Source organism: Anarhichas minor, unplaced genomic scaffold, assembly GCF_050575085.1.
Source record: "Anarhichas minor isolate MPS153535 unplaced genomic scaffold, ASM5057508v1 ptg000011l, whole genome shotgun sequence".
In the NCBI taxonomy this organism is placed as follows: domain Eukaryota; kingdom Metazoa; phylum Chordata; class Actinopteri; order Perciformes; family Anarhichadidae; genus Anarhichas; species Anarhichas minor.
In genome coordinates, this window is record NW_027466457.1 from 10,992,523 (window position 1) to 11,010,479 (window position 17,957).

Below are 17,957 nucleotides of genomic sequence, written 5' to 3' on the forward strand. Positions count from 1 at the left end.
TTCTGCAGAAGAAGGAGGTCGAGGTCAATGGATGGGTTGACAAAATGCCTTCCTATCTCAGGGGACTGCTGTTCATTTCCTGTTTCCTACAGTCAATCGATTTTGGTTTATAATAACCTCTAAGGACCCCTAACTAAGTACAAAAAAATCACCCAAACCGTGATGTTTCCCTAAACACAACCAAGTCATTTCTGAGCCTAAACCAAACCTTGAAAATAGTGTCACATCATAAAACTGATTTATTTTTGCAACAGTGATTTGTGACACTTTTGAAAGACAGATAAATAACGTTGTCCTGATAGGAGTGTCGGGTCAGAAGACTGCTCTCTATATTGTTCTAAAATGACGTATTGTGTCGTTTAATTTGACGGAGGTTACTAGTGTGCTTGTAAATCAATGTAAAGGTACAGGCAGACCTGGTTTTGGATCCTTCTGTCCGAATCCAAAGCGCATAGGGGGACTGGAGGGCCTGAGACAGGGCTGTCCAGGATGTTGCCCGATGGCATTCACTCCTACTCCTGAGCTCGGGGAAGGATAAGGACTAAAGGACTCAATCTCCAGCCAGTATAATACAATACGTGTGCTCATTCTGTGCTGAGTGATGAATTGAGATTGAAGCACTAAGTTGCCTTGAGAGATGCTGTAGTGATAGTAAAAAGAGTGTGTATTGACAGCTTTATGCGCCCTGGTAACTAATGCTGCTCAGTGTTATACTGTAAATATGACGTTGTTGTGCAGGCAATGCATTTCAATGTGGAGCCAGCCAAGGTCACAATTTAATGTTCTGAATGAGTCCAGCCTTTACAGGGCAGAGGAGGTCACTTAGTTTCCACGTTCTCTAAATCACCGGCTGCCTGACAGAGCAAACAAGATTATACAACCCTGCATGAAGGCCTGTACGTCCAAATGGACGGTGAAAGAAAAATGGAACTCAAGAGTATTGATGACTCCGAGTAGGGAAAGTTCTCTCAGCATGCTGTTTTATAAGCTTAATCACCAAGACTCCCATGGGCCTTGGTGAACCTTGGGTTGAGAATTTGATTAAACAAATAAAATTAAACCATAAACCTTTTTCTTTGAATTAATGAATATATGGAATATTAGAAAGCATGGCATTGCAAAAGTGTTTTTGGCACTGTGCTGCAGGTTGTTTAAGATAACTTTATTCAAAACTTCTTTACATGGCCAATACATTTGTAAGAGTCCTCTGTCATGGTGATCTACTGCACTACTGCACAATTTATGATGTATAATATATCAAATGTATAAAACCCAAATCAATGGTAAACAAGTTTGATACCCGTTTAAGTTCAAATTCCAGACATTGGCATGTAAAATATGATTTATATCATTGTATAAGAGCCGGAAGAATTTGTCAATAATTAATCAATTAGTCAATGAACTGAAAATGTATTGCCAGTCATTTTGATGACCGAGTAACCATTTCAGTCACCCTTTAAGTAAAAACGGCAAAACATGGTACATGCGGGGAACTTGTTCTGTGTCATATGTTCTATTAAACTGATTATTTTGACTGTAAATCAGACAAAACAAGCTATTTCAACACCTTTTTCTCTGGGATGATATAGTGGGTATCCGATGGATAAATCAATGAAATAATCTGCAGAGTTATCAATCATAAAAAATAATCTTTAGTTGCATCCCTGAATTGAATATCTTTGGGGGTTTGGACTGATGGTCTGTTAAAATGATTTGAAGACATCACTATTTGCTTTGGGAAATTGCATTTTTTCTCCACCATTTCCCAATGAACCAACTTAATCAATACCGAAAATAATCATTAGTTGCAGCCGTACGTTGTTGCACCTTATTAAAAAGCCGTGACTACAACAGCATGCTCCAACATAATAACACTGAATTACTGCCCAGTTTATCAAAACCTAAAATAAAACAATATTCAACTGATACGTAATTATAAAAAAAAAACAATCTGGTGCACAGCAGGAGATCCATTTGACTGGAGTGAATATAGATGGAAGAATTATAATACAAACATGTGCAGTATTAGCAAAACAGACTAGGAAAAGAGGAGTGCTGTCACAAACTGAAGCTTTATCAAACTAAAAAGAAGTCTCTGTCTGTCCTTTGAGTTTCTCGACAACCACTCGTCTCATCCTCTTCACACTTGGCAGTTGTATTGCTGAGGACTCAAGGACTTGCAGAGCAAGCTCTTGAGATCTTCAGGACATATTTATTGGTAGTGCGTTATGTACACAGGGTATTGAGACGGGTCCCCTATTAGCTGTCGCACTACCTAACATCATGCTGGCTACAGCCTGCTCTCTGTCCCTCGCTACCATATTAACTGTTATACTGGGTGCGTCTCGCTCTCTGTCGATGTTTGTGTGAGCTTTTGTACCCAAATGGAGCGCATTGCAACCTACGACATGGGAGGTGTTTTGCTCTTGGGGTTTGCATATGTGGTTCTCGAGAAAGCTGCAAGCTTCCGAACGCTAGTACTAGCACTAGTCAAAGTAATGTACAGCACAAAGAAAGAGACGTTGCAGTACTATCCACAATTTCTAACCAAGCAATCTCATAACCATGACGATGATTTCTAAGCACTTGAGATAATTAAAGCAAAAATAAAAACGCAATGATCCTGCAGATGACCACTTTTAAATGGCCTTTTTCATGTTAATGTCACACAGGGGTAATGTCCAAACTCATAACTCCATAACTCCGTACCCTCTGTAGCGCAAAATTGTAATTTCTTGCACGTGATGGAACAAGACTTTTGAAAGGCATTGAAATGTCCTTGAGTATTTTGTCCGAAGAAGTGTGGGAGACCTGATAACATTCCACAGGGGGTCAGAGCTGGCTGAGCCGGCCGTGCTGGCACTGCCACTGGCTCTGCGATTAAGCCACGGGGGCCATTTTGGGGCTGATTATTCATGGTGCTACTGTACTGATGTTCCACTACACTGAATTCTCTCATTAGGTCATCCGGCTCTAAAGGCCATTACATTTTCAGTCAGCATGAATAAGTCAGAGAGTTCTGCCTCTGATCATGCAGTGTGAAGAGTCCCCAAACTCATCATAGGTGCTCGGCAGAAAAAATAAAACCATCTCTTTCAGCACAGGGGTAACATTTGCTCAATTAAATATGTGAGAAGGGCAGGGGGGTTGGCGGCGGGGTAGTTTCTTTTTTAGATTTAAAGCCTCGCATGTGGTGCCAGACAGCATTTCCAGAAGTATCGATCAGTATTTCGCTGCAGCTAAATGACTCCCAATGGGTTCTCCTTGGTAACTGGAGCAGTGCCAAGCCGCTGAATGTCTAACTGACTTAATGCAGATATAAATCGCCATTCCAATCAAGGCTGTTTTATTTGCGAGGCAATACGTCACCCGCGGTACTGCACGTTTTCGTCAATAAAATCCTGTCAAATCTGTTAAATGCATGCTGCATTGACAACATATGATTTATAATGTTTCCTTCCAAGGAAGAGTATTTTGCACACAATTGCAGTCAACGCGTAGTTGACATTTTGGGTCACTGGTTTGCCACAATCAGTCATCATCGTTTTGTGTTGCCTATGAGCATTTATTATGCTTCTCAGGTCTAGACTCATACATAATGTGAAAAAGGCACGAGCAATTAACATTAATTCGAAATGAACACCTATTAAAGCTGCTACATTAGCTAATAACTTAAAAGGATTACCCTCCATTGCTTCTCAAGAGATTGTTTAGACTTGTCTGACAACGACTCATTTACAAAGTGAACAGCACGCCGCGTGGAACTCATAATGCAATCAGCTAAAGGAAAAGAAAATGAAGCATTTATAGAGAGAGGAAATGAAATGTACACCAGCAGGTTGTAGGGGAGATTTTCCAGAGCCTCTTTGTGCAATAGAAAACAATTTTATCGGTGTCTGCTGGCGGCCAGAAAATGACCGGGGGGAAACAAAGACGAATGGAGCCATTGACTTCAAATACGACCCCTTGAAAGCACAGCCAGAGCCCTATCCATCGCCGTCTATTATATTCATGATTGTGACCTGTGGGGAGTGAGATGGGGCTTGAGGGGAGGAGGTGATGGGTGCCCCACCTGCTCAACTCAGCTTCTAAGACACTTGCTGCCAGGAGATCAAACAGGCCTCCTCGCTCCCCTCTGTTCTCCCCCTCTCTCCCCGGCACGGGTCCCATATAGGAGGCGACTGACCCACTTTTCCTCCCTCCCTGCGCCATTACCTGGAGAAAACAGAGTGATGTGGTGTGTGTGAGTGTGTTGTGTGGGTGAGTTTGTGGGGCTGAACAAAAGCTTTCTCGTCTTCACTTACTGTACAGAGATGAAGGGATAACTAGGACTCCAAAAGAAAGCATGTCATTTCTCATCAGATACTATTCCATGTGAGATTGTCTCACTAATGGCACGTCTTGACCTTGTCTATGTTTTGCTTCTGTGCTGCTGCAGTTGATGTTAACTGAGCTCAGTCAGATCTAGTGCATTAATAGGGGGGGGGGGGGGGGGGGGCAATGTTGATTTGAAATTGACTAGACATGAGACAAATTTGCCAAACAAATGGATAATTTGCCAAACACTACAGGACCAAATGAAAGCGGTGCTAGTGCATAAACTCCATGGCGCTGGTCTAAATTGTTTACAATCCTCAGGGCTTTATGGAAGGTAGAGCCATCGCTCATTGTTTTCACAGGATCAGATTGATATTGATTTACTCTGACAGCTAGTATCATGATACTTAGCGGCAGTGACCGTTTTCTCTTCGTCCTGCACTGACTCTCCCCTCTATTTTGTGAGTCTTGTTGCCCCCTTCCGTGTCTGCCTCCTTTTACTACCCTCATAACATTTACTTCATTTTTTATGTCCCTTTCACTCTTGCTCTTCTTTCCTCACAGGCCTCACATGGTGACGGACTACATGGGCATCCGGAATGAGAGCTTCATGAAGATTGCTGCGGTGGGGACGTGGATGGGAGACTTTGTCACTGCCTGGATGGTGAGGTTCTAAAGACATTAGAGAAGTTTGCACTTATGAAAGGAAATATTCAATTTAGAATTTTAATCCTGCATTATTAAAAGCACTGATACAAAAATGATCTTTTTAGCGCCACGCTAGCAGCATGGTTTGGTAATGTGCAAATATTCATGGTTCCCAGATGATGAATCTTAATGTTTTGGTGATTCATCAAGTTGCAACAGGGCAACATTTCCACTTGTTCAACAGGTATTTTCATTACAAGATAATTCTAAATTCAACAACCAGTTTCAATAGTCAAAGTCTTGCAGCTGTTTTTGAGATAAAAGCTCATGTTGAAGATGCTAAATTGCAAAACATTAGTATGCTACACCAACATGCTACACAATTTTTGATACTTAATCCGTCCGAAAAAGTATTGAGGTATGATACTCACCAAAGTGTTATGCAAAACGTCTGCATGTTAACATCCGGTAACATCTGACGTTAGCCATTAGCTAGCTGTAAGCGTTAGCACTTTAGCTTGCTAATTGTATGTTTGTTTTTTTAGCATTTAGCTTCAAAGCACAGCAGTGACTGATGAAGGATGTCTTGTGCCATGTACATGTCTTATTAGATTTACCATAATTACCATTTTCTGACTTGTAAATAAATGTTTAAGTAAAAAACATCCAAATCACAACCGTGATTATCACATTTTTCCAACTGCTCTAATCTTTTCGATTTGGTGCTCATGGAAGTGCCCGAAAAAGCAAACAAACATGGATGCCTCACATCAGCCAAAGCCTGTTTTTTGAGGTAATTAAACCCGAATTGAATACTGCTGTACTGTCCATGCACGGAATTTAACCCTCACACAACCAACTCTGCAGCCACACTCTGAGCCAAGTCTGAGAGGATAGATTGGAGTACGATGGATATACCCTTTTATATTAGCTAATTAGCAACAATGACAGTCCTCTGTCAGCTCAGGCTGAACTTAAATGTTTTATTCATCCACAGTATATTATACACAAGTATATTAAAATCATATGGAAGATACATGGTTTAGCCATTCTTCACACACTCCTCTAAATACTAGGTCAGGTGTATTCTCTCTACCGTCGTAAGACACACCCTTACAAGCTCCCTGTGCCGATCCAGTCCAATCTGCTACCAAATCCTCAGAGTAACATGCAGTTTGATCTAAGATGGGTCGGAGGAAACAATGAATGCACAGGGAGGTACAGAGTGTGTTGGAGGAGAAACCTACCTCTGTTCATTTGTCAACATAAAGAGAGGAGGAGAGCTCCAGCGGGAGTGGACTACCTGTGGTGGGAGGAGTGGGGCTCTGGCACCGACATGCACACAGCTGAGACAACTTGACAAGCTCCCTCAACGGTCACATTAGTATTCTAGAGTACATACTGCAGAGAAAGAGAGCGGGTGGAAGGAGAGAGGGGGAGGAGTAAGAAACAGAGGTGAAGGGGAAAGGGAAATGCAGAAGTCTGGTCAGAAGGGAGACAGGGGAAGCAGCAAGTGAGAAGGTGAATCAGGGAGACAGAGTGTGTGTGTGTGTGTGTGTGTGTGTGTGTGTGTGTGTGTGTGTGTGTGTGTGTGTGTGTGTGTGTGTGTGTGTGTGTGTGTGTGTGTGTGTGTGTGTGTGTGTGTGTGTGTGTGTGTGTGTGTGTGTGTGTGTGAGAGAGAGAGAAAGTTGGGCCAAGTCAAAGTGCTGATTCCAGAAATTACCCACAAGGTTTTTTACATTAGATTAATTCAACAAGGCACTTTGAAGATGACCTCTGTGTCTCCCTCGCCTTGCAGATTTACAGTGTGTCTCCACGAGATGAGCGAACAGGAAGTGTCTGTTTTTCCACAATGCTGCAACGGCAGAAACATCTCGAACACGCTGCCTGATTCAAATCCCTTTTTCAACACGAGCTACAGTAACTGCAGCGAGGCGCTTTATTGACGGACTGCCTTGCTCCTGCAGCAGTGGCTCGGCTCAAAGAATACACAGGGGCAATTATTATACTCGTGTATAACGCGCTCCCTGATACAACTCTGTATCCACTGAGGAAAATCTACTATTTATTATTAGTGATGACATTAAGATGAATCGTGTGAAAACATTATCACCAACTGTTATAGGCAGTGGAAAGACAGGTACAACCTCAACATTAATAATAATTAAACAAGTCAATATTTATTGAAGGTTATTACAGACTCATTAGTATTTAATCACAGATAAAGTGTTATTCAGTATCAATTATTTAATAGTTGAACATAAATAGCATATAATCACTTGTCTTGTGTGTGTTAATAACCTGGGTCATTTGGAATTGTTCATTTGGTGACCAAAAGATGGATTAACGTAACTTCCAGGAAGGAAGTAGGAAGTAGGAAATAGTGCAGCATTAACCCCATTTGTAAAGCCACAACTGAACTGAACTTGGGTTTTTGCAATTCAGTTTTTGCACTGATTAGGAACAATATGTTAATTAGTGTTCTTTATATACGGAATATTACCTTTAGACACAGCCAGGCTTGCAGTTTGCCTCCGTTTTCTGTCTTTATGGAAAGCTAAGCTAAACTGGCATAACGTCCTCTACATCCATTCTTCATAAGTAATTCAGCACATCTTTCCCTTTCTGCAGGTGACAGATATGATGCTCCAGGATCAGCACTACCCAGACTGGGGCAAAGCAGCCAGAAGGTTCTGGAAGCAAGGCAACAACAGGATCTTTCTCTTCTGGTACGTTGATAAACTCCGTGAGACCATTAGAGATGAAACCGTATGAAAATACAACACATATTAGAAAGAGAAATGGGACAAACGTGGCTCGGGTCTTGAGGAGTTGTTCACCAACAAATAGCCTAAACTGTACACACGCTGCACTACTACGCTGACAGCTACCAACAGGAGCGAATCACTATTCCACAGAGGAGCAGACTTCTACCTAATACACTGACATTAATCAAAACGGTTTTAATAACAATTCAAATTTGAAACGGTAACACCAAATCATGAATTTGGCCGTGGTCAATCGTAAAACCGGTAATCATTACACCATGTGTATCTTTGTCTGCATGCACATAAGATTTCATATCAATTTCTCTACCTACTTACTTACTAAAATGCATTATGTATTCCTAGAAGGCTGTGTAGTGTGTGTTTGTGTGTGCGCACGTGTGGTCGCTCCAGCTCGTTGCAGGGTTACACGCAGTCAATAGCCGTGTTAATCTTCTCTCACTCAGTGTCAGCACCTTTAATTAGGAGAACAGGGTGAAAATCAATGGACACAGCAAGGTCACGGGGCAAACCATAGCCCTGCCTTTTCCTTCTCCTACCACAAGCTGTGACCCTTAAATAACTGCTAAACAAATGCTGCAAACCATGTCCGATGCGGCCATTACTAGACGACCGAGTAAAGCGCTCCCTGTTTTGATGTATTACACCACCAGTGCGCGGTCCCGGCGGTGTTCATTCACCGAAGTGGCTCAGTGCTGTCAGTCAAAACGCGACAGGCGAATTCCTCTCCGGTGGTTCACTTTAGGGTCATGGCGAGAAGTGAAGGGACATGGGGAAGAGGATACGGTTGAAACAGTTTGATATGTACACAGAGAGGTCGGCACAATAGACGTTTGCCTGCGGTGTTTAACATTTCCTTTTCGCAGAATTGATTCACCTGCGATTAGAATGCAAGCAGTCGAATTGTTCGGACTTTTTTTCCGCAGCCCTTGATTTTATCGACGGATGCCCCGACTCACACTGTCCTCAATCAATGCCGGATTTGATGAGCTTTCGTTTGAAATTCAGAGCTGAAAATATGATTGATAAAATGCGTTGCTGGATACATCTTGTCGATATGCGCTGAAGGGTCGTGGCAAATTGTAAAAGACGGTGCCAAAAAAATGGGCCTATATAGCCGAGGAAAAGAATCTCACTGTGCAATAATACAACCCTAAAAATGCATCTCCCTCACAGCTGAAATGGGATATGAGCTGGCATTCGCTCTCTGCAATGCAGCCAGCCGATGTGTGGCGGGAGAATGCACACAACCGCACAGCAATCACTGGGTGACATTGAGACACAATGCACAGAGGAGGATAATACGAGCATTTCTCGATGTGCCTCTCCTCCGATGGCGGAGACATTTCCCAGTAAACAGTTAATGCAGAATTACAGCAATGTGACATAAACACAATTCGGAGAGTGTGAAGGATTACAGAAAAAAAGAACACAGCAATTGCTGCATGCAGGTGAATGAAATAGTTCGGCTCAATGTTAAATATGGAAATACATGGAAATATGTATGCAGAAGGGTTTTGAATTGCATTGTCTCTGCATCCACAAACAGATACCGTTTTCTATTTTGCACATTCATCTTCCTGGGAGCTTTATCTGCTGCCATTTTTCAAATCCAGGTAAAATTGTTGTTCAATACATTATTGAGTCCACGAAAAGAGAAACTGAATTCATCTGATTTATCTTTTCTTGTGTTTGACGTGGGTGAGGAAGTGGAGCTGTTTGTCTTCCAAGATATACAATATTAACTGATCACATCACGTAGTTTGAAATTTTGAAGTTATATTTAAACGTTTTTCAAGGTCTTTTTAATGTGCGTCATTCAATGATTTATCTTTCCTTTTTCTTTTGTGTCTTCGCCTCTCTCCCCCTTTCTTTCCTTCCCTTCACTCATCCCCTCTCCTCTGCTTCCCTCCTTTTTACTCCATCTCCCATCCTCTTGCCTTTTCCCATTGCCTCTCCTCTGTTTCCTTTACCTTCGTTCCCTCCTTCTACTCTTCTCTTTTCCTCTCATCTCTGTGCCTCTCCTTACTTTTTCTTCTTTCCTTTCTTCTCATCTATTTTCCTTTCCTTCCTTTCTCTTCTCTTCTTACATCCTCTCCTCTTCCTCCTTTTCCTCTTTTCCTTACCCTCTTCTCTCCTATCTTTTTTTTCCTTTTTTCCTCTACTCTCCTCTCCTCCTCTCGTCCTTCCCTTCTTCCTCTCCTCTCCTTGCAGGACAGTGCTCTTCTCTCTGACGTCGGTAGTGGTTCTGGTCATCAGTACTGACTGGATCAGCTGGGACCACCTGAACCGAGGCTTCCTGCCCAGCGACGAGGTCTCCAGGGCCTTTCTGGCCTCCTTCGTCTTGGTCTTCGACCTTCTCATTGTCATGCAGGTAGACCGCTCCCCTGAGGCCAATTAAAAAAAGGGAGCTGGGAGGTTTCTTGGCTTACTTCGCTACCCATCTTGCCAGTTCCCGTCCCTCCCTCCCTCCCTCCCTCCCTCCCTCCTCTCCTATTCATCAATGGGGCACTGCGGCACAGAGCAGCGAGAGGGGTGTTTGATCACTCTCAGTTGGCATGGATACAAAAGCATGCACACACACACACACATACATACACCCACAAATACATAGATAAATACAAACTCTTGTTTACTCTTTTACATCTCCTCTCTTTAAGTCCCTCCATCCCTCTTTCCCAGGCCTCAGCCATGAACTCACCCTTTCCTCCCCGACTCCCCTGTGAGCCAAGTTTATTTTCTTTAATGATGACTCACAAGATTGGACTTTTTCCTCACTTTCTCTTTCCACCCTTTTTTTTTCCCAACCCGATGTCCTCTCTCCCACAGGAGTGTACATCAATAAAGCCTGTGTCAGTGGCTCATGAATATGCAAATGTATTTGTCTTGGGGAAAAAAACAACACATATCTGTATTGACGAGAAAGAGAGTGAGAGAAGGCCTGATTTTTATTTTATTTTTCTTAACGCCTCTAGCCAGGAGCCAGTATGTGGCTTGACTGCGAGCCTAATTCAACACGGCCTCTCCAAATACTTAATGAACGTATTTCACGAGGCCTTGTTGGTGGGTATTAGAGGACACGCTGCAAGACTAATATTTGGTATCTCCTAAATATACGTGTCTACTCTGTGGATTATGCTTATTACCAAGAGGCTGCATGGGAGAACATCTTCCAGTGTTACAAATACACCGCTCCACAGAAACCTGGCAAGGACACCACTATAATTACCATGGTAATACGTATTAGAACTGGAGTTGGAACTAAAAGTGATTTCTAGACTTATTTATTGAAACAATTCATTATTTTAAGGAGGGCTTCTGGCTGCTCCGGCCAGTAATTACTTCACACTGTGGTGTTTTTCTCATTCATTCACCCAATGATTGTGATTATGCAGATACAGAGAAACGGCTCAGTCTACAGTATGCGAGCGTTTCCTCACAGAAATGCTGGTGTCTTGCTGAGGCCAGCTTTCCCAGCCTTCTGAAAAAGCCACTGATCTGATGTGACGTGACGGACACGTTCCCTATTTTGACATCTCCGCTTGACTCCCCGAGACATCTGGTTCCGGCGACTCCCTCTCCCTCTGACTTGGCGGTATATCGCTCTCCACTCGCATGGATTTGTTTACGACGGGCCCTTCTCATTTTCTGCACAGTGTACAGCAAGCACTTCTACTACAGTTATTTATGAGTCAAGTTAGCCCGCGCTGCTACGCGGCACACATGCGCTGGTCGGCCGTCGCTACGTTCCACCAGTCGATAAAAATTCATCTGCAAATTTAGCCCTCCCTACAGCTTCATTCGCCTCCATCTCAGAGCACAGGGGTGCCATAGTTAATCTCTCACCTCCATGAGAAAAGATGCTTGTTGTTGTTCTCAAACTAATTAATACTCCAATTAATGACCTGTCTGGATATGCCTCCAAGCTGGGTTTTACTATTTCGACAGTTTTGTGTATGAACTGTTTTTTCTGCATTTCCCAGCTGAATGTCAGATTTCTATGTCCTTTGCATATTAATATACATTTACATTTGTGGATGATATGCCAATACACACTGCCAGTATACTCTTCCTATATATGTTTTAGCAGAGACTCATTATTTGGTGGGAGGGAGGTGCATGGCTTAAATGCCATGCCTGTTAGTGCTATAGCAACAGATACTGCAGATATGGAAGAGGAGTGGAGGACTTAATTAATATCCAGGGGGCCATCACCAAGCTGTTATGCTGCTCACAGATAGTGGCACGGGAGACTCCGGATCACACGAGGATACAGCGAATGTAGACGTGCGGTAGTGTGATGCAGCAAGCTCCGTGCAAATAACGGGAACCGAGGGGAAATGGAGCTAATCAGAAATGAAAAATGCTGAAATTACGTTTACCATGTGTTTTCTTCCTGTAATAGAGACGATAAAAGCTCATTTGCAAGATGATTAAGTCAGCTCAGTAGAAAGAAACGTTTTTAAACATTTTAATTTTCTTTGCCATCAGTCTTTGTGTGATTTTATAAAAAATTGTATTAGTTTCATCTGTGCCATTTTAATAACACATTTTCATAATGCAAAGTCACTAAATACAGTTATACTTTAAGATTTTAAGAGTATATATAAAACATATATGTATTGCACTTTTAACAGTAGCAGCTTAGTCACTATAAAATAAAGCCTATCATAATACAATTATGGCATTTATTTACAATAATAAACTTTTTTTAATTGAAGGAACTATTTCAGATGTTACAGAGTCATTTACAGGCCCCAGAGGACTTGCAAGGCAGTATTTTGGGAAAGAATGTAAGATGGTACATTTTTCATTTTCTTAACACACACTAAGTGAAGCACACGTTTCTACATTTCATCACTGTCCAGTGAAAAACACACATATTCAAATTTGGTGATTTTTCATATGAACTGTTCCTCTATTCATTGAAAAAGTTATTGACATTATTGTTTCGGAAACACATAGTTTTCACAGCACCCACATTTTGAGAAAGATATGCTCTCAAAATTTTCTTGCCATCTGTAAAAAAAAAAAAATCTTTCATTTGATTTTAATTTCTTTCTTTTTTTTGGATACCTTATCAAGAGCACAAAGAGCCACGTGACACCACAGGGCATGGGCAGCCTCTACGTGTCAGTTTGGTTGACCTCTTGATGTGTTTTGACAAGTTGAAATCCCAGTGCACATTAGTACATTACACAAACCTGTAAACACAAAGTGCAGTCTACAATCTACGGCAGCTGGCATGTTTGACCTCCAGTCAGTGACTCCACAGAGACTTAATATCAGCTAATATGAGAAAGTTCAGTGTTCAACACCCAATAAAGCACGATACATGGCTGACATTTGTCAAGCCAATGTGGTTATTTAAATCTGAAACTGAGGCTACATGAGCACAGTCGTAAAATAAGCTTATATGCCAGGCTGTGTGTGTGTGTGTTTGTTTCAGGACTGGGAGTTCCCTCACTTCATGGGTGACCTGGATATGAATTTACCAGGAATGTCAACAACGCATGTCAAAGTCAAGCTTCCTGTCTGCAAGAGCATCTTTAAAGAGGAGTACCACATTCATATCACAGGTACGGGCGGACACGTGCACGGCCTGCTGCATACAAACAACGGCGTCATCTCATTGTTTCATTCAAGTATCTTTAGCATTACTAGATAGTTTTTAACTTAAAGTCAACTAACACACATTTTCATAGACAAAGTAAAGTAAAAAGAAATCAAATGGTCCAAAAGCGAGACATACTCATGGTTTGGCCTATTTCTCAAATGTTTTGTGAGAACCAAAAAATGCTTTCCCTGCTCTACTTTTCCCTTTTCCTCCGTAGGGGAAACAGTTTGATGGTTAAACCACAGCAACCATTTATAATACATGTGTAGCTGATGTGGCACACAGGTGGCTCCGCCGCTGCAACTGCGTTTTTTCCTGTTCCTCGTGTTCCTCCCCGCCGTGCGAGACTCATCTCTCATCTCCGTGTCTTAATGTTCTCGGAGAGCGAGTGTATTTCCCATTCGGAACCGTCCTCCCGGTTTCTCCATTTTGTTCCGCTGCGTGCACACGCCGACTCACAACCATAAAGAGAAGGCAAAACCAATGTTCCCGTGCTAAATGTTAAGCTGTTCAAACGCTCAGTGATTCGCGAAAGGTTGTTAACCCTAATGCATTGCATATCCATTAAGCATTATGGAAATGGCTCCGGTGCGACGTGATTGGTTTAACTAAAAGCTTATTAACAGCATATCTCAGGGGAAAGGAAGGGAAAGGTGTCACGTATGCCCGGGGAGACATCTGCCTGCTATCAGTCAACCTGGGTAGATGGCTGTCTCATGGTAATGTAGTGATCTCGTTAGAAGATACTGTTGAGGCAGTAGCACCTACAAATGGATCTGCCTTAATGCGTGAGATATATGCAAAGGGAGAGGGATTCATGATAAACGAAGGTGACAGCGTATCTATCTGTCTGACTCTGCTCTCTGGATCTTGTTTGGAGTAGGCTTGTGAATGCTTGTTTATTCTTTGCTTCGCTGTCAAAGATAGCCTTGTTTGTAATCTAACAGAAGTGTCGTGTCTCGTTACAGGCAAGTGGTTCAACTACGGGATCATCTTCCTTGTGCTGATTTTGGACCTTAACATGTGGAAGAACCAGATCTTCTACCAGCCCTACGAGTACGGTCAGTATGTCGGGCCCGGGGAGAAGATCTTTACAGTGGAGGAGCCGGAAACGCTCATCCTCTTCAACCGCAGCACTCTCACTTATGAGTGGCGCTCCACCAACATCAACCCGGACAGCAACCTAACCTACGTGGAGCGGGACATGTTCCTTCACAGCCGCTACACCGGGGCCAGCCTCTACGTCAAGTCCCTGGCCTTCGTCCCGAGCCTGGCGGCGTTCGTCCTCTTCGGGTTCTTCGTTTGGTTGTTCGGGCGATTTCAGGACAGCGAGACATTCCCGGAAAACCAAGACAAGACGTACGAGAGGATAAAGAGGAAGTCGCCGTCGGAGTACAGCAAGGAGATGGGTGTGACGCCGGAGGAGGTGCACATGACCATGAGCGACAGTCTGAAACGAGCGGGAACGCACATGCTTCTCTCGGTGGACGGGCCGCACTTCGGAGCGACGCCCTCCACGCACTCGACTATTTCCATGGAGACCCAAGAGACGCACCCGAGCATCGTGATTGACAGCGCAGAGCAGGAGGAACCAGCCGTCTCCTTTGATGTCCATAAGCTCTCTCCGTGACCTCGTGAGCTCCTGAAACTTTGAACTACATAACTGTGGGCAGGTTGAAAAGGAGAGCTCAAGATCTTAAAGCGTCGCTTTTCTTCGGATAAAGGCGAAGCTGCGAGAGAAGTTGACCGTAACTGTTGGTGAGATTCAGGAGAGAGACAAAGTGATGATTGCAGTTGCATTTGTTTGAATATATTTTTGAAAAAAACACTCTTTTTAAAAAGCCTCTAAAACGGCACCAATTCTTATAACAAACCTCTTTTAAAACAGAATGCAAACTTTTAATTGACACGGTGCTCACTCGGATTTTGCATTTTCATAATTCAATTTTGTCACGGGAAACTATTTTGGTGCCTATATGAGAGGAGTATTTCTACAGTCTTGACAAGTGGATTTTATTGTATCACTGCTACACTAGTGCCTTGATATGTAATATCTTCAGATACAGATCGAAACATTCAGTATATAATACTATAACCAACAAAATGGAAGATGTCCTAGTTCCAGTCTACTATAGCGATGTCTTATATTTGCTTTCAAGGCATACAGACAATTGTTACTTCATTTGATCCTAAGACTTTATCATTTTAATTTATTCTCGTGTGACGTCACTCTTACACTCACTTCTTGTTGAAATGACATCATTGTGCGTTGATGACTTATTCGTAGGCCATCGCTTTGATATTAGTTGCAGAGATAATAAATGCAATCAGCTAAGATCAAATAGTTAACCAATAAGCCACCTCATCATTGCTTATGTGGCTGCTGCACCTGGACTGCATACCAACAGAGTCAGAAAGGTGGTTTTGCCCTTGGTATAAACATGCCATTGAAGTGCAAAGGGAGGCTTCTGCTCCAAAGCTCAGGGCTTCTTTATGTCGAGACAAACCTTAAAAGTCTTAGAAATAGTTTCGCAGTCATGGTGAATGAATGAAAAATTATTTATTTGAAGCATTTTCCTCGTGTAAAAAACAAAAATCCCTGATGTTTAAATGCAACTGAAACCTGCAGCATTTATCTTTACACTGGCTTTGAAAGTGTTCACTGCCAAAGTCTCTTTAAAATACATAAACAGTATTTGGAGCTTTAGGTCCAAAACAGAATGCTCTTTGTGAAGTTGCTGTGAAGTGCAAAATACTAACTCAATTATTACTACATTACTAACTATACTGCTTTGTAAAAGTTCGGCACATTTAATGAAGTACTTTGCATAGAAATTGGACCAACGATACCAAATATTACAGTTTTTTTGAATAAGTATTTCTGCATAAGATGTTATGCAAATTTAAAAGAGATATATTCATGAACGACAGAGTGGAATGATATTAAGTATTCTTGCATCACTCTGCATTATAATGGACTGTAATGTACTATAATTTCCTGGAAAATGATTTCCCCCAAAAAGTATCAAAAATAAGCACATCTTTTGCTCCATAACAACCTAACTGTGAGTTTGTTCAACATTGTTATAAGTACATGTAGCCTGGGGGGGGGGGGGGGGGTGCCACCGGAATATTTACAGACTTCTGCAGTGTTTAATTATAATCAATGAATACATTTGACGAGAAGGCAATTTCAAATCATTTCATTAAATTTGCTGGTATCTATATATTTATATACTAAAGTAAAATGATAATGATTAAAAGATCATCAACATTTGCCAGTTAATGTTTTTTTTATTCTGTCTTTAAATTATACATTTAATTATGTAATCACAAAATGTATTTAAAAAAAAATGTATTTTTTATATTCCATTTACTCATATTCCGGTCTATCATAATGTTTCTCACAATCCGCCTGCTGCTTTAACATTTCAAGTTTTCATTTCAGAATTCATTTGAATTGAATATTTCTCTTTAGAGCTTAAAGATGTGTGAACACGTCTTCAAGTTGAATCCCAAGCTAGACAGAGCTCCGTCTGCTGCTGCTGCTGCTGCTGCTGCTGCTGCTGTGGGTTTGGATTCTGTTTAACTTTTAGGTGGTACTCTGCTCACATGTTTTTGAGTAGTTTATTAATACACCATTTAAATGTTCCTCTAATTCATTTATTATTAATAGATAGTTTTTATGCATTCATTTATTACTTGATTTTATACATACAAAGCTGTAAAACTTCATAATTATTCTGGTGGTACACTCCGGACTCCCCGTGTGTGTGTGTGTGTGTGTGTGTGTGTGTGTGTGTGTGTGTGTGTGTGTGTGCGTGTGTACATTGTGAAAGCAGAGGTGTCTATTTGTGTCTGTAAAGGATGTTTTATACTTAATAGTGCATGTTGAGTGTGTGAACGTGTGCGTGTGTGCACTGGAGGCTGGCGACGTGCGTAGATGTACCGCTACACTTGTCTTTGACAAAGGCCATTCTGTGAACAGGTCAATTTAATTAGCATAATTGTTTCTGTCATTTTCCTTTTATACATTACAGCTCTATGAGGACGTTAGATTTCAGTGTCTCACCAAAGGGCAGAACCTCTCTGGACTTGAGGAGGGTCTAATCTGTTTGTGATGTAATGTGTTTAGGTTAAAAGTGAGGGTTTCCTCTTTTGTTGTTCATCCTGTTTTCATTGAATTGCGTTGCAAAACTGACACTTCCTTCAGTTCCTTAAGTGTGTTTGTTCTTTCGGTGTTTGCTCAGTGTGCTGTATGTCTGTTGAACCTTGTGTTATCAATAAATCAAGACATTTGTTATCTCTATTTTCTTCTGACCACTTTGTGAGATTCAGCAGATATCAGAGTGAGTTGCTGATCTGTTTAGCGAGAAAACTTCTAAAGTTTTAAATGTTTCTCTATGCTTTGGAAATTGTTGCCAAGCAACAGAACAGGTCAAGCTTCTTGCAGCTGCTGACCCAATTAATACGGGCGATATGAGAAATAATGATACTGTCTTCACAAGGACACTTGAATATGTCGCCGGCGTACACATGACACCAGGCTCAGATTAGTGTGAGCCCTGCTCTGGGCCTGTCCGCCGTTT

At 41.9% G+C, this 17,957-nt stretch overlaps 1 protein-coding gene across 1 annotated transcript in view; it reads left to right on the plus strand.

Moving 5' to 3' along the window:
• The window catches only part of tmem117 (transmembrane protein 117), a 38,220-nt gene extending 21,758 nt beyond the window's left edge, over positions 1-16,462 (plus strand). The window contains exons 4-8 of the mRNA XM_076089411.1: positions 4,882-4,981; positions 7,597-7,694; positions 9,966-10,125; positions 13,201-13,330; positions 14,337-16,462. Of these exons, the coding sequence (XP_075945526.1) occupies positions 4,882-4,981; positions 7,597-7,694; positions 9,966-10,125; positions 13,201-13,330; positions 14,337-14,998 (1,150 nt within the window). The 3' untranslated portion in view covers positions 14,999-16,462. The remainder of the gene's footprint in view (positions 1-4,881; positions 4,982-7,596; positions 7,695-9,965; positions 10,126-13,200; positions 13,331-14,336) is intronic.
• The last annotated feature ends 1,495 nt before the right edge of the window (positions 16,463-17,957 follow it).